This window comes from Coregonus clupeaformis, chromosome 1, assembly GCF_020615455.1.
Source record: "Coregonus clupeaformis isolate EN_2021a chromosome 1, ASM2061545v1, whole genome shotgun sequence".
NCBI classification, from domain to species: domain Eukaryota; kingdom Metazoa; phylum Chordata; class Actinopteri; order Salmoniformes; family Salmonidae; genus Coregonus; species Coregonus clupeaformis.
The window spans coordinates 71,235,854-71,261,459 of record NC_059192.1 but is presented as its reverse complement, the minus strand read 5'-3'; the positions used below and the strand labels follow the sequence as shown (position 1 = coordinate 71,261,459).

Sequence of the window (25,606 nt, the reverse complement as noted above, 5' to 3'; positions counted from 1 at the left end):
CGTCTGCTAAATGACTAAAATGTAAATGTCGCTGTTTTTGGTCATCCAGATCCCGGACACAGAGGTCTAGCCCCATGTCCTGCTGTCACCGCTGTGATGAGGAACCCAGTCTATACCGCCTGGAGTCATGATGTTCACACTAACAACAACTGTCCTCCTGCACCCACCTCAGGCAACCACTCACACTCTCACCCCAGGTAGATACCCCTCCTCAATTCCAAGCCAATTCCAGGTATCCCAGGTCTGAATCAGTCCCTGATTCAAAGGCAGTAATTAAAACCGGAACTTCATGTCAACAATGTTCTTAATGATCTAGATCTTACAATATGCACTGCTCAAAAAAATAAAGGGAACACTTAAACAACACAATGTAATTCCAAGTCAATCACACTTCTGTGAAATCAAACTGTCCACTTAGGAAGCAACACTGATTGACAATACATTTCACATGCTGTTGTGCAAATGGAATAGACAACAGGTGGAAATTATAGGCAATTAGCAAGACACCCCCAATAAAGGACTGGTTTTGCAGGTGGTGACCACAGACCACTTCTCAGTTCCTATGCTTCCTGGCTGATGTTTTGGTCACTTTTGAATGCTGGCGGTGCTTTCACTCTAGTGGTAGCATAAGACGGAGTCTACAACCCATACAAGTGGCTCAGGTAGTGCAGCTCATCCAGGATGGCACATCAATGCGAGCTGTGGCAAGAAGGTTTGCTGTGTCTATCAGCGTAGTGTCCAGAGCATGGAGGCGCTACCAGGAGACAGGCCAGTACATCAGGAGACGTGGAGGAGGCCGTAGGAGGGCAACAACCCAGCAGCAGGACTGCTACCTCCGCCTTTGTGCAAGGAGGAGCAGGAGGAGCACTGCCAGAGCCCTGCAAAATGACCTCCAGCAGGCCACAAATGTGCATGTGTCTGCTCAAACGGTCAGAAACAGACTCCATGAGGGTGGCATGAGGGCACGACGTCCACAGGTGGGGGTTGTGCTTACAGCCCAACACCGTGCAGGACGTTTGGCATTTGCCAGAGAACACCAAGATTGGCAAATTCGCCACTGGCGCCCTGTGCTCTTCACAGATGAAAGCAGGTTCACACTGAGCACATGTGACAGACGTGACAGAGTCTGGAGATGCCGTGGAGAACGTTCTGCTGCCTGCAACATCCTCCAGCATGACCGGTTTGGCGGTGGGTCAGTCATGGTGTGGGGTGGCATTTCTTTGGGGGGCCGCACAGCCCTCCATGTGCTCGCCAGAGGTAGCCTGACTGCCATTAGGTACCGAGATGAGATCCTCAGACCCCTTGTGAGACCATATGCTGGTGCGGTTGGCCCTGGGTTCCTCCTAATGCAAGACAATGCTAGACCTCATGTGGCTGGAGTGTGTCAGCAGTTCCTGCAAGAGGAAGGCATTGATGCTATGGACCGCCCATTACCCAGACCTGAATCCAATTGAGCACATCTGGGACATCATGTCTCGCTCCATCCACCAACGCCACGTTGCACCACAGACTGTCCAGGAGTTGGCGGATGCTTTAGTCCAGGTCTGGGAGGAGATCCCTCAGGAGACCATCCGCCACCTCATCAGGAGCATGCCCAGGCGTTGTAGGGAGGTCATACAGGCACGTGGAGGCCACACACACTACTGAGCCTCATTTTGACTTGTTTTAAGGACATTACATCAAAGTTGGATCAGCCTGTAGTGTGGTTTTCCACTTTAATTTTGAGGGTGACTCCAAATCCATACCTCCATGGGTTGATAAATTTGATTTCCATTGATAATTTTTTGTGTGATTTTGTTGTCAGCACATTCAACTATGTAAAGAAAAAAGTATTTAATAAGATTATTTCATTCATTCAGATCTAGGATGTGTTATTTTAGTTTTACCTTTATTTTTTTGAGCAGTGTAGCTAAACATAGATATGTAATAATTGGCTGCATTAATCTGATGACTCTGTTCTTCTCCTAAAGTCCCCAGCACCAAGGTCGTCTGAGCCTGGACTTGAGCCAAAAGCGATCTGGTGACTTAACGTCAGATTCATCGTCCCATAGCCAGGCACCACACAGCACCAACTCCCTGCCCTCCAGTGCCAGACTGGGTCAGTGAATGAACAAATTAATGAATGCATGCGTGAATGAACAAACAAATTAATGAATAAATACAAACTTTATTGAGCCGAAGATAATTTGATTTTTACACCATGAGCACAGGAATCATTTACACTTTAGCAGACGCTCTTATCCAGAGCGACTTACAGTAGTGAGTGGATATATTTTTGTACTTTCTTTCCTGTACTGGTCCCCCATGGGAATCGAACCCACAACCCTGGCGTTGGAGCGCAATGCTCTTCCAACTGAGCCACACGGGATCATACATGTAGTCCTTTTACTATCGTGTCTCCCGAGTGGCGCAGTGGTCTAAGGCACTGCATCGCAGTGCTAGCTGTGCCAGTAGAGATCCTGGTTCGAATACAGGCTCTATCGTAGCCGGCCGCGACCGGGAGACCCATGGGGCGGCGCACAATTGGCCCAGCGTCGTCCAGGGTAGGGGAGGGAATGGCCGGCAGGGATGTAGCTCAGTTGGTAGAGCATGGCGTTTGCAACGCCAGGGTTGTGGGTTCGATTCCCACGGGGGGCTAAGATAAGAGCATCTGCTAAATGACTAAAATGTATATTAGTATGGTATGGTCTTGGCATGAATGATATTAACATGTAAGATTTTCCATTTTCTTCCCCCTCTAAGATGGAGGTTGTTATTACTGTTAGTCTGTATGTTACTACTGGTAACTCACCTCTTATCTGTTTATGATCTTGACAGGTTCCTCTGGTAATTTACAGTTCCGGGCAGAGCGTATTAAAATCCCCCCTACTCGATACCCACGCTCTGTTGCAGGGTCTGATAGAGGTAGGTTGTTTCTCTCCTGCTGCTACAAGGCTCCATATTTGCAGTCCTCTGAGAGTCAGTGTATGAGCTTATTGAGTTATGTATGTATATATTGAATAGTGTTTCATGAATGTATTTGAAGGGATTGAATTATTTTTATGAGCCCATCAATTATGTGGTAACAAAAGTAGCAGTTCTTTACCTATAGGCATGGGATGACAACACAGTAGTAACCTATGTGATGACAACACAGTAATAACCTATGGGATGACAACACCGTAATAACCTATGGGATGACAACACAGTAGTAACCTATGGGATGACAACACAGTAGTAACCTATGGGATGACAACACAGTAGTAACCTATGGGATGACAACACAGTAGTAACCTATAGGATGACAACACAGTAGTAACCTATGGGATGACAACACAGTAGTAACCTATGGGATGACAACACAGTAGTAACCTATGGGATGACAACACAGTAATAACCTATGGGATGACAACACCGTAATAACCTATGGGATGACAACACAGTAGTAACCTATGGGATGACAACACAGTAGTAACCTATGGGATGACAACACAGTAGTAACCTATGGGATGACAACACAGTAGTAACCTATGGGATGACAACACAGTAGTAACCTATGGGATGACAACACAGTAGTAACCTATGGGATGACAACACAGTAGTAACCTATGGGATGACAACACAGTAGTAACCTATGGGATGACAACACAGTAGTAACCAATGGGATGACAACACATTAATTACCTATGGGATGACAACACATTAATAACCTATGGGATGACAACACATTAATAACCTATGGGATGACAACACATGAATAACCTATGGGATGACAACACATGAATAACCTATGGGATGACAACACATGAATAACCTATGGGATGACAACACATTAATAACCTATGGGATGACAACACATTAATAACCTATGGGATGACAACACATTAATAACCTATGGGATGACAACACAGTAGTAACTTTGTTTCTCCTCCCTCTCCTTTCTTCCACCATGTCACCCTCCTCTCACCGTCACCCCACCAGGGTCGTTGTCCCACTCAGAGTGCAGCTCCCTGTCCCACTCCACTCCTCCCATGTCCCCCGTCAACCTAGAGACAACATCCTTCGCCAGCAGCCAATCACAGAGCTCTATCTCCACCAGCGCCAGCCAGCCCAGGATATCAGTCAGCCCTGCTCTAATAGGGGACCGACGGAATGACAGGTACAAACACGCATGCACGCACGCATACACAGCGTGAAAACACACACACACACACATAGACACACATGCACGCACGCACACATCCACACACGCACACACACATGCACACAGCCACACATGTGCGCGCATGCACATGGGCACACACACAATCAGCACACTAGAGTCCTACATGGGTCAGTTTTTTGGAGCCACACCCGCCCCGTGCCTGCCACATCCATTCCGAGCCCCATCCAATACCCCACATCAGGACACATTATTCTCTGCAACCCGACCCACCCGCATAGAATAGTTCCGAGAGCTGATCTGTGACTCACAAAATAATATCAATGTATTTAATTGTTTTTATGACTCCAGAGTAGTATGATTTTATTCCCCTTCCCTGCATTAATTCATTTGTCTGCATGTCTATTCAACATTTGGATAAAAGGAAACCATGCCATGAATTAAGAACAATATCTTATTTTCTTCACAATGCGATGCGGCACATTGACAACTCAAATCGCCTTCTAATTAGCCTTCTTACCTAATGAAAGCATATAGCCGACATAACAAAACAATACCTCTACATTCAATATTGTTTAGATAATCAAATAGTTTAATTGAAACTTAAATGAACAATTCCCAGAATTGAATATAGCCTACAAAAATAAATGTATTTAGTTGGCTATACTCAAACTTTCACCAGCTGCACCGGTTTTATATAGCGTATGTATGGTCTAAATGAACAAATTGATAATTAACTAAATTATTGTAAACAAATACCTTCTGGACACTTTTTGCAGGCTGTATAAGCCATCCATCTACTGGGTTGTTGTCCTTGTCCACAGTGACCAGGGATTTCACTCGCCAGCACTTTTTTCCACGATGGTGTATTCCCTTTCTTTTTATTTCTCTGGTTACGTTAGCCATTTTCGCGTGAGCTAGGCTAGCTAGGGAAAGTCAACTTGGCAATGTATTGTCATGTGGGGTGGGGGGACGGAACATAGCTCTGCACGTGGACCAATTAGAATGTTTCAGCATCACACAAAGAGACAGTCCCTGCTCCACACCTACTGCCTCCCTGCTCCACACTCTCTCTCTGCGTGGCTGGTAGCCTACTGCCTCCCTGCTCCACACTCTCTCACTGCCTGGCTGGTAGCCTACTGCCTCCCTGCTCCACACTCTCTCACTGCCTGGCTGGTAGCCTACTGCCTCCCTGCTCCACACTCTCTCACTGCCTGGCTGGTAGCCTACTGTCTCCCTGCTCCACACTCTCTCACTGCGTGGCTGGTAGCCTACTGCCTCCCTGCTCCACACTCTCTCACTGCCTGGCTGGTAGCCTACTGCCTCCCTGCTCCACACTCTCTCACTGCCTGGCTGGTAGCCTACTGCCTCCCTGCTCCACACTCTCTCACTGCCTGGCTGGTAGCCTACTGCCTCCCTGCTCCACACTCTCTCACTGCCTGGCTGGTAGCCTACTGTCTCCCTGCTCCACACTCTCTCACTGCCTGGCTGGTAGCCTACTGCCTCCCTGCTCCACACTCTCTCACTGCGTGGCTGGTAACCTACTGTCTCCCTGCTCCACACTCTCTCACTGCGTGGCTGGTAGCCTACTGCCTCCCTGCTCCACACTCTCTCACTGCGTGGCTGGTAGCCTACTGCCAACTGCTCCACACTCTCTCACTGCGTGGCTGGTAGCCTACTGTCTCCCTGCTCCACACTCTCTCACTGCCTGGCTGGTAGCCTACTGCCTCCCTGCTGCCTCCCTGCTCCACATTCTCTCACTGCGTGGCTGGTAGCCTACTGCCTCCCTGCTCCACACTCTCTCACTGCGTGGCTGGTAGCCTACTGCCTCCCTGCTCCACACTCTCTCACTGCCTGGCTGGCAGCCTACTGCCTCCCTGCTCCACACTCTCTCACTGCGTGGCTGGTAGCCCTACTGCCTCCCTGCTCCACACTCTCTCACTGCCTGGCTGGTAGCCTACTGCCTCCCTGCTCCACACTCTCTCACTGCGTGGCTGGTAGCCTACTGCCTCCCTGCTCCACATTCTCTCACTGCGTGGCTGGTAGCCTACTGCCTCCCTGCTCCACCCTCTCTCACTGCCTGGCTGGTAGCCTACTGCCTCCCTGCTCCACACTCTCTCACTGCGTGGCTGGTAGCCTACTGCCTCCCTGCTCCACATTCTCTCACTGCGTGGCTGGTAGCCTAATGCCTCCCTGCTCCACCCTCTCTCACTGCCTGGCTGGTAGCCTACTGCCTCCCTGCTCCACACTCTCTCACTGCGTGGCTGGTAGCCTACTGCCTCCCTGCTCCACACTCTCTCACTGCCTGGCTGGTAGCCTACTGCCTCCCTGCTCCACACTCTCTCACTGCCTGGCTGGTAGCCTACTGCCTCCTTGCTCCACACTCTCTCACTGCGTGGCTGGTAGCCTACTGCCTCCCTGCTCCACACTCTCTCACTGCGTGGCTGGTAGCCTACTGCCTCCCTGCTCCACACTCTCTCACTGCCTGGCTGGTAGCCTACTGCCTCCCTGCTCCACACTCTCTCACTGCGTGGCTGGTAGCCTACTGCCTCCCTGCTCCACACTCTCTCACTGCCTGGCTGGTAGCCTACTGCCTCCCTGCTCCACACTCTCTCACTGCCTGGCTGGTAGCCTACTGCCTCCCTGCTCCACACTCTCTCTCTGCGTGGCTGGTAGCCTACTGCCTCCCTGCTCCACACTCTCTCACTGCCTGGCTGGTAGCCTACTGCCTCCCCTGCTCCACACTCTCTCACTGCGTGGCTGGTAGCCTACTGCCTCCCTGCTCCACATTCTCTCACTGCGTGGCTGGTAGCCTACTGCCTCCCTGCTCCACACTCTCTCACTGCGTGGCTGGTAGCCTACTGCCTCCCTGCTCCACACTCTCTCACTGCCTGGCTGGTAGCCTACTGCCTCCCTGCTCCACACTCTCTCACTGCGTGGCTGGTAGCCTACTGCCTCCCTGCTCCACACTCTCTCACTGCCTGGCTGGTAGCCTACTGCCTCCCTGCTCCACACTCTCTCACTGCGTGGCTGGTAGCCTACTGCCTCCCTGCTCCACACTCTCTCACTGCGTGGCTGGTAGCCTACTGCCTCCCTGCTCCACACTCTCTCACTGCCTGGCTGGTAGCCTACTGCCTCCCTGCTCCACACTCTCTCACTGCCTGGCTGGTAGCCTACTGCCTCCCTGCTCCACACTCTCTCTCTGCGTGGCTGGTAGCCTACTGCCTCCCTGCTCCACACTCTCTCACTGCCTGGCTGGTAGCCTACTGCCTCCCCTGCTCCACACTCTCTCACTGCGTGGCTGGTAGCCTACTGCCTCCCTGCTCCACATTCTCTCACTGCGTGGCTGGTAGCCTACTGCCTCCCTGCTCCACACTCTCTCACTGCCTGGCTGGTAGCCTACTGCCTCCCTGCTCCACACTCTCTCACTGCATGGCTGGTAGCCTACTGCCTCCCTGCTCCACACTCTCTCACTGCGTGGCTGGTAGCCTACTGCCTCCCTGCTCCACACTCTCTCACTGCCTGGCTGGTAGCCTACTGCCTCCCTGCTCCACACTCTCTCACTGCGTGGCTGGTAGCCTACTGCCTCCCTGCTCCACACTCTCTCACTGCCTGGCTGGTAGCCTACTGCCTCCCTGCTCCACACTCTCTCTCTGCGTGGCTGGTAGCCTACTGCCTCCCTGCTCCACACTCTCTCACTGCCTGGCTGGTAGCCTACTGCCTCCCTGCTCCACACTCTCTCACTGCGTGGCTGGTAGCCTACTGCCTCCCTGCTCCACACTCTCTCACTGCCTGGCTGGTAGCCTACTGCCTCCCTGCTCCACATTCTCTCACTGCCTGGCTGGTAGCCTACTGCCTCCCTGCTCCACATTCTCTCACTGCGTGGCTGGTAGCCTACTGCCTCCCTGCTCCACACTCTCTCACTGCCTGGCTGGTAGCCTACTGCCTCCCTGCTCCACACTCTCTCACTGCGTGGCTGGTAGCCTACTGCCTCCCTGCTCCACACTCTCTCACTGCGTGGCTGGTAGCCTACTGCCTCCCTGCTCCACACTCTCTCACTGCCTGGCTGGTAGCCTACTGCCTCCCTGCTCCACACTCTCTCACTGCGTGGCTGGTAGCCTACTGCCTCCCTGCTCCACACTCTCTCACTGCGTGGCTGGTAGCCTACTGCCTCCCTGCTCCACACTCTCTCACTGCCTGGCTGGTAGCCTACTGCCTCCCTGCTCCACACTCTCTCACTGCCTGGCTGGTAGCCTACTGCCTCCCTGCTCCACACTCTCTCACTGCCTGGCTGGTAGCCTACTGCCTCCCTGCTCCACACTCTCTCACTGCCTGGCTGGTAGCCTACTGCCTCCCTGCTCCACACTCTCTCACTGCCTGGCTGGTAGCCTACTGCCTCCCTGCTCCACACTCTCTCACTGCCTGGCTGGTAGCCTACTGCCTCCCTGCTCCACACTCTCTCACTGCCTGGCTGGTAGCCTACTGCCTCCCTGCTCCACACTCTCTCACTGCGTGGCTGGTAGCCTACTGCCTCCCTGCTCCACATTCTCTCACTGCGTGGCTGGTAGCCTACTGCCTCCCTGCTCCACACTCTCTCACTGCGTGGCTGGTAGCCTACTGCCTCCCTGCTCCACACTCTCTCACTGCCTGGCTGGTAGCCTACTGTCTACCTCACCGCTCACAGAACGGAATTCGCAACACAATGCAACACAAGTTCCTGGGTTTGTAAAACATTTTATTTATTAAAGACCCACAATAGGATTGTTCTGAACCGCGAGCCGACCCACGGGTTGAAATAATGTTTTCACTCCACCCACCAGCTGATTTTTTTTGTTGGTCACACAAACGCATGCTTTGAGGTACCATCCCCATCACTTTGAATAGTTATCTGTTGCCTCATCAGTCAATGGAACATGTTGATGTATATATCCCACCTGTCTCTCTTCTGTCTGTCTTTCTGTCTCTCGTCTGTCTGTCTGTCTGTGAGTTGATGCTGATCTAGTGTTAGTGATGCAGTAAAACATCACTGTCTGGAAGCTGTGTCCCACGTCGTTTGTGGAAGGCGCGGCTCCATCTTCTATCACTTTATCTGTAATCTGTCTTTCCTTCCCAATTGTCTATCTGCAGCTCTCTCTGAATATTGCCTGCCTGCCTGACATACTCTCCTTCTCTTCGCTCTCTTTCTTGCTTCCCCCCTTTGCCTCTTCACTCTTTTTCCGTCTTCCCCTCTCTTTCTTATCTTTCCTTCTCCTCCCCCACTTTCACTTTCTTCCCTCTCCTTCCTATCCCATCTCTCTTCCCTCTCCTTCCTATCCCATCTCTCTTCCCTCTCCTTCCTATCCCATCTCTCTTCCCTCTCCTTCCTATCCCATCTCTCTTCCCTCTCTGCATCTCTGCTCTAGATATCTGTTCTATAACAGATCCTTTCTCCGCCTGCCTCTGGCTGTTAGGCCCAGGTTCTCCTCATTACGGAGCTTGAGGTTTGTTCTACACTAGTCAGGCACACAGTAATGGGTGCCTCTTGTTGCTTCAATTGACAGCTGGACTCTTGATTTTTCTAACATTGTTAAAGTACCTGCCTGTTTTATTTGCAATGCTTTAAATAATATGGCTCAATTAATGACAGGAAGCATATAAGAACAAGAGGAAAAGCAATCAGTGTGCTTAAAGTCCCCAAATTGTAAATTCGATGTAAATTCCCATTAATTCCGAAAAGTTTTTTTTGCCACTTCGAAACATCCTGACATTTTGCAACGCTAATCCTTTGCTTTTTAGAAGTCCTTAGTGAGATGTTGAGACTAAGCTATAACATAAGCAGAAAATACACATTATATTCCTTTAAAGTGCCTTCAGTGCTTTTCACTAGTACCCTTAAAATTGCATGCCGGTGCTGTAGAATTTTGTCTGATCGCATGATTGGAACATGATCTGGAGCCTGGCTGGAACATCCTTTGTATGCAAAGCTTATATCTGTGTTGTAATACGCTTTAACAGAAGGAGGCATTCACATTCAGGCTAGTCAGTACTTTTTCTTATCATTTTCATTGGGCTTTGATATTTAGTATTATTTCAAATTGTGCCAAATTGAGGATGTTTTAACAGTATGGGTTTTGTGTGTGTATGTGTGTGTGTGTGTGTGTGTGTGTGTGTGTGTGTGTGTGTGTGTGTGTGTGTGTGTGTGTGTGTGTGAGTGTGTGTGTGAGTGTGAGTGTGAGTGTGAGTGTGAGTGTGAGTGTGAGTGTGTGTGTGTGTGTGTGTGTGTCAGTATTAGGTTTTGTAATGTTCTTCTTTCTGTTGGTCTCCTAAAAGGCCCTATCTGGAGGAGCCCCGTAACGTGACGGTACAGAAGGGGGCAGAACCGCTGGGCATCTCCATAGTGAGTGGGGAGAATGGGGGTGTGTTCGTGTCCAAGGTGACGGCAGGAAGCATCGCGCACCAAGCGCGGCTGGAGTACGGGGACCAACTGCTGGAGGTATATTTTCCTCACCTACATTTTGGGTCATAATCCCATGTAGCTCAGTTGGTGTCATGAATGTCTGTGGAATGCGGTAGGCCAGAGTCAAGCGCAGGACACAGAATTAAATGAAAATCTACTTTACTGAATAGTAAAGAAACAAGCAAAACCTCCAACACAGGGAGGAGCAACCCGCTCACAAACGACACTCGTAACAATAAACAAACACGCACAACACACAGTGGGGGCGAACAGGTTAAATAGGGAAGGACATAATATTATAATGGGAAACAGGTGTGCAACACTAGACCACAACCAGATGAACATAGAAACATAAAACATAGATCGGCAGCAGCTAGTACTCCGGTGACGACGAACGCCGAAGCCTGCCTGAGCCAGAAGAAAGGGCAGTCTTGGCAGAATCCGTGACAGTTGGTAGTGCATGGCGCTTGCAACGCCAGGGTTGTTGGTTCAATTCCCACAGGGAAGCAGTACGAAAAAATGATAAAAATGAATGCTTTATTTACGTTACAATTACACTACTGTAAGTTGCTCTGGAAAAGAGTGTCTGCTAATGGACTTAAATGTCAAAAAGTCATGATCATTAAAGGAGGTAACCATCATGTGCTATTTTTGCATTGTAATTTCAGAAAATGTCCTTAATATATCTGCAGTAATAGTGGAATGATAGGGTTTCACAAAATTGCATAAAGATGGTTCAGCCGGACCGGCTCTTGTTGTCAAATTGGCACACTGCCTCCCATCTAGTACCATCTAAATCGCTGTGAAATATATATTTTAATTTTGTATTGTCACATACAGCGGTGGCATTTCGCTACACCCGCGACTAATACATTTGATTTGAAATGTGTTGTTTTACAGGGTCAGCCATAGCAGTACGGCGCCCCTGGAGCAAATTATGGTAAAGTGCCTTGCTCAAGGGCACATCGGCAGATTGTATTCAAACCAGCGACCTTTCGGTTACTGGCACAACACTCTTATCCCTAGGCTACCCAAATATATTTTCAATAATGAAAAATATAGTATTTTCAACTGTTTGAAGCTGGTAGACGATACTGTAAGTAAAGGACTCAAGCGCGAGTGGTTTTTACTAGATTACACAGCCACAAAGTCTCCGCCGTGTTGTGGGGCAACGGGATGCGGGGGAGGGGGAAGAGTTGTTTATTTTCAGCCTAAGTGTTGTTGCAATTCACCTAGCTTCCACATGGGGGACACATTCTACATGTAGCACCGTTAAATCAAAAAACATGTTTAAGTGCAAGTTACCCACATTCTCGATCTTAATCTCACTCTATCTCTCACCCTCTTCTTCTTACCGTTCTGTCTCTCTCTGTCTCTCTCTCTCTCCCTCTCTCTCTCTCTCTCTCTCTCTCTCTCTCTCTCTCTCTCTCTCTCTCTCTCTCTCGCTGTCTCTTCTCTGTCTCTGTCTCTCTCTCTCATCCCTCTCGCTCATCCCTCTCTCTCTCTCTCTGTCACTCAGTCACTCTCACTCTCTCACTCACTCACTCACTCACTCACTCATCTCTCTCTCTCTTAATCTAACTGTTGTTCTTTCTTTCAGTTTAATGGGATCAACTTGCGGAACGCCAACGAGCAGCAGGCGAGGCTTGTGATTGGTCAGCAGTGTGACACCATCACAATCCTGGCTCAGTACAACCCACACATGTTCCAGCTGGGAAACCACTCACGCTCCAGGTAAGCGCATGTACGCACGCACACACAGAAACACACACACACACACAGAGCTGGGAAACCTCTCTAACTCCAGGTAATAGGAGACTGATTTTGATTACATTCTCTTCAGTTCTCGTATGGAGTCCATCAGTGGTCAGCTTATCCCCCAGCTCAGCGGAGACACCACCCCAGACAATCACTCCGTCATCGACACCTTGAGTGAGCAAGACGAAGGGACCATGACACCACCTTCTAAACAGACCAGCCCAGCTACCAGCCCTCACAGCTCCTTCAGGTACAGGGGGTCATTATATTGTAGGAAAAAAACAACAGCTGGAGCATTCTGTTCCTTGGTGTTAGTTAATGATGTGTATGATATTTTGAATATATATTATGTATGGAACAAAGCATGGTCAAAGTATTAAGTGGAAAGTGGTCATCAGGGTTTAAGTCAATTCCATTCATATTCATTCATTTCAGGAAGTTGGAAATTCAGTTACCTTCCTGAATTGACCGTATTGAAATGATGGTCATTGGGTTGCCAGATAGACTGACTGTGGGAGTTTTCAATTCAGTCAATTCAGGAAGTTGGAATTTCAGTTACCTTCCTGAATTGACCGAATTGAAATGATGGTCATTGGGTTGCCACATAGACTGACTGTGGGAGGTATATCCGTCTCTGTCCAGGCTATCTTCTCCAGGTGCAGGTTTTCGCAGGGCCCCAGAGGTGAGGCTGGTGCGGCTGAAGAAGCCCCAGGGAGAGCTGGGGTTGCAGCTCTGTGGAGGGAACCTGTATGGTATATACGTTGAGAGTCTGGAGGATGACAGCCCTGCCAAGTGTCCCGACGGACTGGTGCCTGGAGACCAAATACTGGAGGTACAGTATACAGCCGTATAGTATGGTGAAGTATACAGTATAGAGGTAACCTGTATGGTACATACGTAGAGAGTCTGAAGGACGACGGGTACAGTGCTGCTTGAAAGTATGTGAACCCCTTGTGCAATTACAGATTTTTACCATGAAATCTTCATTTAATCAGAACCAGTCTTTTTGATCTGACATAACAGGTTTATATTTACCACTACCGATGAAATCATGTGTGTAGTAGAAAAACTAAATTAAAAAGGAATTAGTGCAGTTGCAAAAATAAGTTAACCCCAAGTTGCGTTGGTTAAATCAAGTAGGTAAGTAGAATCAGGTGGGTAAATAATTAGCTATCAAATGAACCAATCAAAGGAGAGATCGTTAGGAAAGAGTTTGGGCGGGACTCTGATAAATAGTAATAAGAAACCTGGTCAGTTTGGTGTTACCTATCCAGGTGAATGCAAAGCACACCATGCCGAGAGGAAAGGAGATCTCAGAGGACATCAGGACAAGGGTAGTGAGAGCACATCAGTCTTGGGAAGGCTATAAAATCATCTCAAAAAGATTTGAGCTCCATCAGTCCACTGTGAGGCAAATAATTTACAAATGGAGAGCATTTAACATGACAGCAACTCGGTCTAGAAGTGGACGCCCTTCCAAAATATCCCCAAGAGCCACAAGAACAATAATAAATCAGGTAAAAGCCAACCCAAACATAACCTCTAGAGATTTGCAGACCTCCCTTGTTGCATCTCAGGTAACTGTGCATGCTTCAACAATAAGAAGAACACTGAATCAAAATGCCATTCATGGGAGGGTTGCTAGGAAGAAGCATCTGCTGTCAAAAAAGAACTAAACTGCCCATCTTAACTTTGCCAGAGACCACTTGGACAAACCTGAAGATTTCTGGAAGTCCATTCTCTGGACCGATGAGTCCAAAATTGACAATTTTGGTCACAGTCAACACCGCTATGTTTGGCGAAAACCCAACACTGTCTACCACCAAAATAACCTTATCCCAACAGTCAAGCATGGGGGTGGCAAGGTCAAGATCTGGGGCTGCTTTTCCTCCTCTGGACCTGGACGACTCCACGTCATTAAGGGAACCATGAATTCTGAGGTATACCAGGAGATTCTTGAACAGAACGTCAGGCCATCAGTCAAGGAGCTAAAGCTGGGCCGAAAATGGGTCTTCCAACAAGACAACGACGCAAAGCACTCAAGCAAATCTACCAAAGAATTGCTCAGGAGAAAGAAAATGTGTGTTTTGGATTGGCCAAGTCAAAGTCCTGACCTAAATCCAATCGAGATGCTGTGGCAGGACCTGAAGCGGGCAGTTCATGCCAGACACCCCTCAAACCTAACTCAATTGGTTCTGTAAGGAGTGGGCAAAAATCTCTCAAAACAGATGTCAGAGACTGGTTACTGGCTATAGGAGACATTTAGTCCAAGTTATCGCTGCTAATGGAGGTGCCACAAGCTATTGACTGAAGGGGTTCACATATTTTTGCACACATCAAATTTGAGTTTCTGTTAAATAAACCACTTTTGTTAAATAAACAATGAAAATATATCATATTTCTTGGTTTCTGTCATTTACTTGGAATGTCTTTATTACGAATTGGGGTTTAGATGTTTATTTTAATATTTTATAGCAAAATAATGACCAGCCCTGTAGGGTTCACATACTTCCAAGCAGCACTATATACAGTCATGGTCAAAAGTTTTGAGAATGACACAAGTATTGGTCTTCACAAAGTTCAATGCTTCAGTGTTATGAGATATTTGTGTCAGATGTTACTATGGTATACTGAAGTATAATTACAAGCATTCCATAAGTGTCCAGGGCTTTTATTGACAATTACATTAAGTTTATGCAAAGAGTCAATATTTGCAGTGTTGACCCTTCTTTTTCAAGACCTCTGCAATCCGCCCTGGTATGCTGTCAATTAACTTCTGGGCCACATCCTGACTGATGGCAGCCCATTCTTGCATAATCAATGCTTGGAGTTTGTCAGAATTTGTGGGTTTTTGTTTGTCCACCCACCTCTTGAGGATCGACCACAAGTTCTCAATGGGATGAAGGTCTGGGGAATTTCCTGGCCATGGACCCAAAATGTCGATGTTTTGTTCCCTGAGCCACTTAGTTATCACTTTTGCCTTATGGCAAGGTGCTCCATCATGCTGGAAAAGGCATTGGTCGTCACCAAACTGTTCTTGGATGGTTGGAGAAGTTGCTCTCGGAGGATGTGTTGGTACCATTCTTTATTCATAGCTGTGTTCTTAGGCAAAATTGTGTGTGAGCCCACTCCCTTGGCTGAGAAGCAACCCCACACATGAATGGTCTCAGGAGGCTTTACTGTTGGCATGACACAGGACTGATGGTAGCGCTCACCTTGTCTTCTCCGGACAAGGTGTTTTCCGGATGCCTCAAACAATCGGAAAGGGGATTCATCAGAGAAAATGACTTTACCCCAGTCCTCAGCAGTCCAATCCCTGTACCTTTTGCAGAATATCAGTCTGTCCCTGATGTTTTTCCTGGAGAGAAGTGGCTTATTTTCTGCCCTTCTTGACACCAGGCCATCCTCCAAAAGTATTTGCCTCACTGTGCGTGCAGATGCACTCACACCTGCCTGCTGCCATTCCTGAGCAAGCTCTGCACTGATGGTTCCCCGATCCCGCAGCTGAATCAACTTTAGGAGACGGTCCTGGCGCTTGCTGGACTTTCTTGGGCACCCTGACGCCTTCTTCACAACAATTCAACCTCTCTCCTTGAAGTTCTTGATGATCCGATAAATGGTTGATTTAGGTGCAATCTTACTAGCAGCAATATCCTTGCCTGTGAAGCCCTATTTGTGCAAAGCAATGATGACGGCACACGTTTCCTTGCAGGTAACCATGGTTAACAGAGGAAGAACAATGATTTCAAGCACCACCCTCCTTTTAAAGCTTCCAGTCTGTTATTCTAACTCAATCAGCATGACAGAGTGATCTCCAGCCTTGTCCTCATCAACACTCTCACCTGTGTTAATGAGAGAATCATTGACATGATGGCAGCTGGTCCTTTTGTGGCAGGGCTGAAATGCAGTGGAAATGTTTTTTGGGGATTAAATTCATTTTCATGGCAAAGAGGGACTTTGCAATTCATCTGATCACTCTTCATGACATTCAGGAGTATATGCAAATTGCCATCATCAGAACTGAGGCCGCAGACTTTGTGAAAATTAGAATTTGTGTCATTCTCAAAACTTTTGTCCACGACTGTACAGTTGAAGTCGGAAGTTTACATACACCTTAGCCAAATACATTTAAACTCAGTTTTTCACCATTCCTGAAATGTAATCCTAGTAAAAATTCCCTGTCTTAGGTCAGTTAGGATCACCACTTTATTTTAAGAATGTGAAATGTCAGAATAATAGTAGAGAGAATTATTTATTTCAGCTTTTATTTCACATTCCCAGTGGGTCAGATGTTTACATACACTCAATTAGTATTTGGTAGCATTGCCTTTAAATTGTTTAACTTGGGTCAAATGTTACGATCTTTGTCCCCATGTGCAGTTGCAAACCGTAGTCTGGCTTTTTAATGGCGGTTTTGGAGCAGTGGCTTCTTCCTTGCTGAGCGGTATGATGGCTGCGTGGTCCCATGGTGTTTATACTATTGTTTGTACAGATTAACGTGGTACCTTCAGTTTGAGTTTTAATGACTCCAGTGACTCCAACCTAAGTGTATGTAAACTTCCGACTTCAACTGTACATACAGACTCCCTGGGCCGTGTGTAGCTCTGAAGTAGAGGCAGAGTTACTCAAACATACCTTTTTTCAAGCTAGCTACCTATTCCATTTTTTTTTATGTACAGTTAATTTGATGTTAGCAAACTATTCAGAGATTCACAAACATTTCTATTATTATTTTGCTCAATATTGAATTGATGTTTTTCAACAGTACAATGGTGTCAACATGAAGAATAAGACTGCAGAAGAGGCTTACCTGGAGATGTTGAAACCGGCTGAAACGGTCACGTTTAAAGTCCAACATCGTCTGGATGAGTTCACCATGCTCAAAGACTCACCAGGAGATGGTTTTTATATCAGGTACCGAAACTACAGTGGGGAAAAAAAGTATTTAGGTCAGCCACCAATTGTGCAAGTTCTCCCACTTAAAAAGATGAGAGAGGCCTGTAATTTTCATCATAGGTACACGTCAACTATGACAGACAAAATGAGATTTTTTTTCTCCAGAAAATCACATTGTAGGATTTTTAATGAATTTATTTGCATATTATGGTGGAAAATAAGTATTTGGTCAATAACAAAAGTTTCTCAATACTTTGTTATATACCCTTTGTTGGCAATGACACAGGTGAAACGTTTTCTGTAAGTCTTCACAAGGTTTTCACACACTGTTGCTGGTATTTTGGCCCATTCCTCCATGCAGATCTCCTCTAGAGCAGTGATGTTTTGGGGCTGTCGCTGGGCAACATGGACTTTCAACTCCCTCCAAAGATTTTCTATGGGGTTGAGATCTGGAGACTGGCTAGGCCACTCCAGGACCTTGAAATGCTTCTTACGAAGCCACTCCTTCGTTGCCCGGGCGGTGTGTTTGGGATCATTGTCATGCTGAAAGACCCAGCCACGTTTCATCTTCAATGCCCTTGCTGATGGGATGAGGTTTTCACTCAAAATCTCACGATACATGGCCCCATTCATTCTTTCCTTTACACGGATCAGTCGTCCTGGTCCCTTTGCAGAAAAACAGCCCCAAAGCATGATGTTTCCACCCCCATGATTCATAGTAGGTATGGTGTTCTTTGGATGCAACTCAGCATTCTTTGTCCTCCAAACACGACGAGTTGCGTTTTTACCAAAAAGTTCTATTTTGGTTTCATCTGACCATATGACATTCTCCCAATCCTATTCTGGATCATCCAAATGCACTCTAGCAAACTTCAGACGGGCCTGGACATGTACTGGCTTAAGCAGGGGGACACGTCTTGCACTGCAGGATTTGAGTCCCTGGCGGCGTAGTGTGTTACTGATGGTAGGCTTTGTTACTCTGATCACAGCTCTCTGCAGGTCATTCACTAGGTCCCCCCGTGTGGTTCTGGGATTTTTGCTCACCGTTCTTGTGATCATTTTGACCCCACGGGGTGAGATCTTGCGTGGAGCCCCAGATCGAGGGAGATTATCAGTGGTCTTGTATGTCTACCATTTCCTAATAATTGCTCCCACAGTTGATTTCTTCAAACCAAGCTGCTTACCTATTGCAGATTCAGTCTTCCCAGCCTGGTGCAGGTCTACAATTGTGTTTCTGGTGTCCTTTGACAGCTCTTTGGTCTTGGCCATAGTGGAGTTTGGAGTGTGACTGTTTGAGGTTGTGGACAGGTGTCTTTTATACTGATAACTGTCAATAGTTGCTGTAGGTAGGTGTGGTGTGGAATCAGGCGCAGGACGCAGAAGTAAAGTCCAACAAAATACTTTAGTAGATCACACAAAATAATCCAACAAACCAGCCCGAAGGCGAGAAAAGCGCGCACAGGCGTACACAAACGGGCGCACTAAACAAGTGCGTAATCTTCTCCTAAAATACAAACAAGGAGGTAAGCTACAAAATAGCGCACCAAAATACAGGTAGCGCAGCAACACGACAAGGAACAATTACACACAACACCTAACTAACAACAAGGAACTAAATAGGGTGCTTAATGAGACATAACACAAAACAGGTGTGACAAACAGACAAAACCAATCAAACAAGAAACATAGAACGGTGGCAGCTAGTACTCCGGAGACGACGACCGCCGAAACCTGCCCGAACAAGGAGGAGGGGCCGCCTCGGCCGAAACCGTGACAATAACAAGTTCAAACAGGTGCCATTAATACAGGTAACGAGTGGAGGACAGAGGAGCCTCTTAAAGAAGAAGTTACAGGTCTGTGAGAGCCAGAAATCTTGCTTGTTTGTAGGTGACCAAATACTTATTTTCCACCATAATTTGCAAATAAATTCATTAAAAATCCTACAATGTGATTTTCTGGAATTTTTTTTCTCAATTTGTCTGTCATAGTTGATGTGTACCTATGATGAAAATTACAGGCCTCTCTCATCTTTTTAAGTGGGAGAACTTGCACAATTGGTGGCTGACTAAATACTTTTTTCCCCCACTGTATGTTGTCACTCGTAAATGTTTTCATATCAGATTGTTGCACGTATTACTTTTTGAAACATCAGTCAACTTACTTACTACCGTAATCCTCTTCACTTATGGAGTCACGTCGGGCCTGTAGTCAACATCTTACTACCGTAATCCCCTTCACTTATGGAGTCACGTCAGGCCTGTAGTCAACATCTACTACCGTAATCTCCTTCACTTATGGAGTCACATCGGGCCTGTAGTCAACATCCATCAGGTGCAAATAAACTGCACCCGGTTTTTACATGTCAATATACTTTAACTGTACAATATCACTGCGTCCCCCTGAAAATGATCTTTACATTTTCTAAATGAAGGTTAACCCATCTGTGTTCCTTTTCCTTTCAGAGCACTTTATGAGCGGGTAGCAGAGATGGAGCTGGAGCTGAGTTTCAAGAAGGATGACATCCTCTACATTGAAGACACGCTACCAAAGGGCAACTTTGGCTTCTGGATGGCGTGGAAGTTAGATGAGAGCGCACGCAAGCTGGCACGAGGGCAGGTCCCCAGCAAATACATGTAAGTCATACTGTACCTGCCGTAAATAAACTTGTGTCTGTAGAAATGTTGATACACAGAGATATTTATTGATTGCATTTGGTATTTGATGTGTGTGTTTTTGCAGGGCTCATTTGTCAATATGACTCCCTGTTAAAATAAAGGTAAAAAACATATGATAAGCCTTATTATAAGACTTTATTAAGGCTTATGCGTGCTAATAATATGTTTAAAAAGCATTATAAACTGGGTGGTTCAAGCCCTGAATGCTGATTGGCTGACATGGTATATCAGACCGTATACCACAGGTATGACAAACCATTTATTTTTACTGCTCTAATTACATTGGTAACCAGTTTATAATAGCAATAAGGCACCTCGGCGGTTTGTGGCATATTGCCAATATACCACAGCTAAAGGCTGTGTACAGGCACGCCGCGTTGCGTCGTACAGCCCTTAGCCGTGGTATATTGGCCATACACCACACTTCCTCAGGCCTTATTGCTTAAATATACCATTAACTGCAGGCAAGTAAAGTGTTACCGAACTTCACAATGTTATTGAACTGGGTAGTTTCTGAATTGGTTGCAGTCTTGATTCATTCCAACCCGTTGTACTGTGTTTTCCCCTCAGGATGGACCAGGAATTATACAGGAGACACAGCATGCCTGATATGAAGGATGAGAGCGGTACTGCCAGTAAGACCCTCTCAGCTGCCGCTCGCAGGTCCTTCTTCCGCAGGAAACAGAAGCACAAACGCTCTGGGTCTAAAGACGGGAAGGACCTAGTGGACGCCATCAGCACTGACTCACTGCCCATCATGGAGGGTGAGGAAGGACCATTCACTTCTTGCTGTACTGTAAATGATAACCGTGGAACATGAAGATTCTTGATCCATCTCATGTATGGTCATGGATAAAAGTGCCTCAAGTGTCATATGCTATTATTCATGTAGGTGCATAGCTAGTTTTCCACTGCAGTGTTCATGATCTCTGTGTTGACATAGTGCTTTAACGGCTAACTACCAGAGGGTCCAGGAGGTAGAGTGATCCAGTCCCAGATCTGTGCTGGTTCTGGGGTTAGGGTTAGGGTATCATGTACATACACACTGTAGTTTTACATCATTCTGCTGACGGTTCTGTGTGTTTTCTATCTACCAGATGGTGTGAGCCTGGCCTACCAGAGAGTCCAGAAGGTAGAGTTTTCCAGCCCCAGACCAGTGCTGGTTCTGGGGCCCCTAGTGGAGGCTAACAAGGACATGCTGGTGAAGGAGGCCCCTGGGAGGTTCTGTCGGTGCCTACCTGGTGGGCTGTTATGTTATGATAATGCTATGTCATGTTATAACAGGCCTATGTCATGCTATGATAATGCTACGTCATGCTATAACAGTGCTATGTCATGTTATGATAATGCTATGTCATGTTATGACAGGATTGTAAACCACTCAAATAAGTAAATTGATTGTCAATTATCATGTGTTATTTTATAAAGACTTATTAAATACTAAAATGTGATAATTTTTGTCTGTCCATTCAGAGGTGATGAAGGCATCTCAGCAGGCGATAGAACGAGGGGTGAAGGACTGCGTCTTCATAGACTTCAAACGAAGGAGCGGCCATTTTGATGTCACAACTGTTGCTTCCATCAAGGAAATCACAGAGAAGGTATATTTAGTTTATTTATTATTATTCATTTTACAGTTTAGTCTTATTGAGATAAAAACATATTTTGTAGAGAAACCAGTTCAGTATATTTTGTACATAGACAGGACTAGTAAATATCTGGATGAATACATGGCATCTATCATCCCATATTGTGACAGTGTGTATGTTATGGACAGTATGACAGAACCTAACAAAATGGCCGTTAGGTTTTGTCAGTTGATCTAATGATATGTCATTTTGGAAACATTCTTTGCTGTGCTGTCATTAATTTCTCATGCAAACCAAACTGGTTAGATTTTGTTGTCGTTTCTGTTTTGAAGGATTGTCACTGTTTGCTTGACATTGCACCCCATGCCATCGAACGGCTTCACAGCGTTCACATCTACCCAATCGTCATTTTCATTCGCTACAAAAATGCAAAGCAGATAAAGTGAGTACTAGCCCCCATTCTACTATAAAGAAATAAAATTGTGTTGCTGTATTTTGAGACAATGACCTAACACCACTGCTATCAGAGTCATCTGATTGGCCAAGCTATCACATCTACTTTCCCTCATGGAGTTCCTCTATTGAAATGTGAAAGCTCATGAATCTTCTTCTGTCTTCTTTAAAAACACCTGTTTACCAATAACAATGCTATCAATCAATCAACTGTATTTATAAAGCCATTTTTACATCAGCACTTGTTACAATGTGCTTATACGGTAACTCTGCCTACACCACAAACAGCAAGCAGCAGCACATTGGCTAGGTTGGAAAAACTCCTACCATTACCTCATCTACTGCCACTCCCCACAAGCTGTTTTCACAGTTACAGTTGTCTATTTTTGGCTACATGTTTAATTGTCTTTCTGTCTAGGCGCACTTTCATTACAGAAATTAAACCACAAGTTGATTATCTCAGATTCATTCCTATCACAGACACGTTCCAAAACAAATTAATCAAAGTGTAATTCATCTAAAACGGCCCTAGCCGACACTCCTCTCGGGATAATTGTGATTCATTAGAGAAGATCTGCATTGTTGGTTAAGGGCTTGTAAGTAAGCATTTCACTGTAAGGTCTACACCTGTTGTATTCGGCGCATGTGACAAATAACATTTGATTTGATTTGATCTCTGGTTGGTATTTTCATTTGTAATCAGAGGGAAGATTAAGTCTGCTGAACCAAGCACTGAGGTCCTCTATGGATGCGTGTGCACACACACAGACATGCACACTCTCTCACACACAGACACAAACACAAACGCAGACACGCCAGCGCTCTACTCTGACCTTTTTTACAAGGAGCACATGTGCCTAAGTTGAAAAATGTAGGCGCGCACAAATACATTTAGGAGCACAATGAAAAATATTTGGGGTAATAAAGCTAGAATCCTTCATTATTTTAGGCGCAATGGTGCTACTAATGTAAACTTCCAGGTCGCACAGCAAAATATTTAGGTGCTAATGCGAATAAAATGGTCACACTGTAGAGCCCTGCACGCACACACACTCTCTCTTTCTCTTAGACCCTCTCACACACACACTATCTCTCTCTCACACATACTCACACACATTCACAGAGACTAGTGCAGTGCAGCAGTGGACATGGAGAGGGTCTGATTGAAGCTAAGCCTTCTCTGTCATCAACTGAGTGCCAGCTGTCCCTGGGAGGGGAGGGGAGGGGAGGAGAGGCTGAGCCCTATAGCTCTGTGGCGGGCTGCGGTGGCGTCTAGCTGAGCCGTCCCTGTGACAGAGAGGTTGGAAGCTGGACCTGTCTCTTCCAGCTCTGAGCTTTGTACTGGGGGCTGGTCCTCTCTGTCTCTGAGAGAGAGTGAGAGAGGCTGGAGGTTGGGCCCTACAGTACGCTCCCAGCTCTTTGGCTAAGCCCTCGCTGCTCTCCACTCACTCCACGCCACCAGCAACCAGCAGAGGCCAATGATGTCATATAAACACGTGAATAGTATGTCTATGGCAGATGCCTTTGAGAGAGAGAGAGAGAACCAAATCATTAACCACTCCCTGACTTTCTATCCTTTGGATGGCGTCATATAGTCAATATGTAGACTGTAGGCCAGGCAGGGAAAGGAAACAGCACTTCTAGGTCAGGAGCAGACAGTTGACAGACCAGAAAGGCTCATTAGCCCAGTTGCCACCCAGTGTGTCTGTTTTAACTTTGACTGTACTTACCGTTCATTTGGTACAATACTATTACTCATCAACACTGAAATTGTAGTGAAGAGCAGAGACAGTCTTTATTTTTTGTTGTTGCTGTCATGTTGATTGACTTCTAGTAATTTTGTTGCTATGCCACCACAGTCTCTGTGTGATATCAACTGTGTACCATGTCACCTCTTTTTTAATGAACTGAAATATTTGATATTTAATATAATTGTGTCCTTTCCTTCATTCAGAGAACAGAAGGATCCTCGATACTTGTGGGATAAAGTCTCTCAGAAACATTCCAAGGAGCAGTTTGAGATGGCACAGAAAACTGAACAGGAGTACAGCAAGGTCTTTACAGGTTAGTGTTAAATAAAAAGTGTTATGTTCATATCATATAATAACATGCTAATAACATGTTTCAGTTTGTTGCTATGTGAGAAGGCCTGTCATATGTACCTACAGTCCGGAGTCAGACTCCAGGCCTCGTATTCATAAAGTCTCAGAGTAGGAGTGCTGAACTAAGATCAGGTTTGCCTGCTAGATCATAATGAATAAGGTTACATAGACGGAACCAGACCATATCCTAGATCTCCTACTCTGAGACAGTACCGGCCAAGATTTTAAAACAGTATTTTTGTGTTGCAGGTATCGTCCAAGGAGGAAGCCTGTCCTACATTTGCACTCAGATCATGACAATAGTGGACCAAGAACAAAGTAAAGTCCTGTGGATTCCTGACAGAGCTTTCTAGAAGGATCCTAGGTGCTTCTATCTACGTAACACTTCAACCCTTAACAAGGAAGGGTGGGTACGATACACTTATCCACGGCTAAATGTTCAAAACTGGTCAACAATATCACATCACCGTTATTATAATAATCAACTGTGAGGTGTCATCCCAAATAGTGCACTATATATAGGGAATAGGGTGCCATTAGGGACACAACCTCTGATACACTCTCAACATAATAACACTTATCTGAAAGATGAAGATTCATATAGCACTGATTTTTCTCACACCCCACGAATAGAAGTAATAATCCCACTATAATAGTGATATCATAGTGATGCTGTATACTTCAGACAGGCCTAGAGATTCGTTTACACTAGTATTTAATATTGTAATGCTTTTTTACTTGAATGTTTTTCCCTTAACTCCACTATGGCACTCCTTGACTCTTCCTGGTCCTATGGTTCTGAATCATATGTCAGAATAGAAGTTGATGCATGGAATAGAAAAGAAACAACATTTTAGACATGTCTCAGACCTGTTTGTGCTGTAGTTGTTGTCATGACGGCACAAACAGATCTGGGATCAGGCTAGAATACCATGTAATAACCATGATGAACTGTAGTTATGGTAACAGGTTCAACATGGGCGCAGCAAGTTTTTCTTAACAGAATGGACCACTGTGTTTCATCTTTATGTATGTTTTCTTTGTCATTTAAATTCTCTAATCCCAATCAAATAATGTTGGTTATGAACCTTCCTTTATAGCCTACAAATGTAGCAGTTAGTGAACAGAAATGATTGTGTATGTTGTATTTTTTCCCTCTGTTTGTCTGTCATAACATTTACATATTTAAAGACAAAAATGTACGACAAATTTGCATGATTCTTTTTTTTCTCTTGTTGATGTAAATGAAAGACATTTTTCTTAATGTTTATTTTGTAATTCATGATTTATTTTTATTTTTTATTGAAGCTTTATTTAACTAGGCAAGTCAGTTAAGAACACATTTTTATTTACAATGACGGCCTACCCCGGCCAAACCCTGACGACGCTGGGCCAATTGTGCGTTAGTGGTGCAGTGCCTTAGACCGCTGCGCCACTCGGGAGCCCAATGAGGCACAGACGTTTGTTTTACAACCCACTTACTGTTCTCAATGCAAGGTTTCCTTCTGTATGTTGTGCCAAACTAAACAGATTTGTTTTGCATCATTTATCCGTCA

General features: G+C 46.0%; 1 protein-coding gene across 2 annotated transcripts in view; it reads left to right on the top strand.

Moving 5' to 3' along the window:
* Window positions 1–25,403, top strand: part of LOC121576289 (disks large homolog 5-like) — a 104,901-nt gene extending 79,498 nt beyond the window's left edge. The window contains exons 22-38 of one of the 2 annotated variants that reach the window (XM_045222541.1): window positions 50–197; window positions 1,971–2,098; window positions 2,818–2,904; window positions 3,961–4,138; window positions 9,544–9,621; window positions 10,451–10,613; window positions 12,178–12,311; window positions 12,421–12,585; window positions 12,978–13,167; window positions 17,101–17,249; window positions 19,694–19,864; window positions 20,477–20,670; window positions 21,004–21,147; window positions 21,380–21,507; window positions 21,828–21,937; window positions 23,903–24,012; window positions 24,300–25,403. In XM_045222541.1, coding sequence (XP_045078476.1) covers window positions 50–197; window positions 1,971–2,098; window positions 2,818–2,904; window positions 3,961–4,138; window positions 9,544–9,621; window positions 10,451–10,613; window positions 12,178–12,311; window positions 12,421–12,585; window positions 12,978–13,167; window positions 17,101–17,249; window positions 19,694–19,864; window positions 20,477–20,670; window positions 21,004–21,147; window positions 21,380–21,507; window positions 21,828–21,937; window positions 23,903–24,012; window positions 24,300–24,403 — 2,381 coding nt within the window. In that variant the 3' untranslated portion in view covers window positions 24,404–25,403. The remainder of the gene's footprint in view (window positions 1–49; window positions 198–1,970; window positions 2,099–2,817; window positions 2,905–3,960; window positions 4,139–9,543; window positions 9,622–10,450; window positions 10,614–12,177; window positions 12,312–12,420; window positions 12,586–12,977; window positions 13,168–17,100; window positions 17,250–19,693; window positions 19,865–20,476; window positions 20,671–21,003; window positions 21,148–21,379; window positions 21,508–21,827; window positions 21,938–23,902; window positions 24,013–24,299) is intronic. The other variant, XM_041889385.2, reaches the window with a different exon arrangement.
* The last annotated feature ends 203 nt before the right edge of the window (window positions 25,404–25,606 follow it).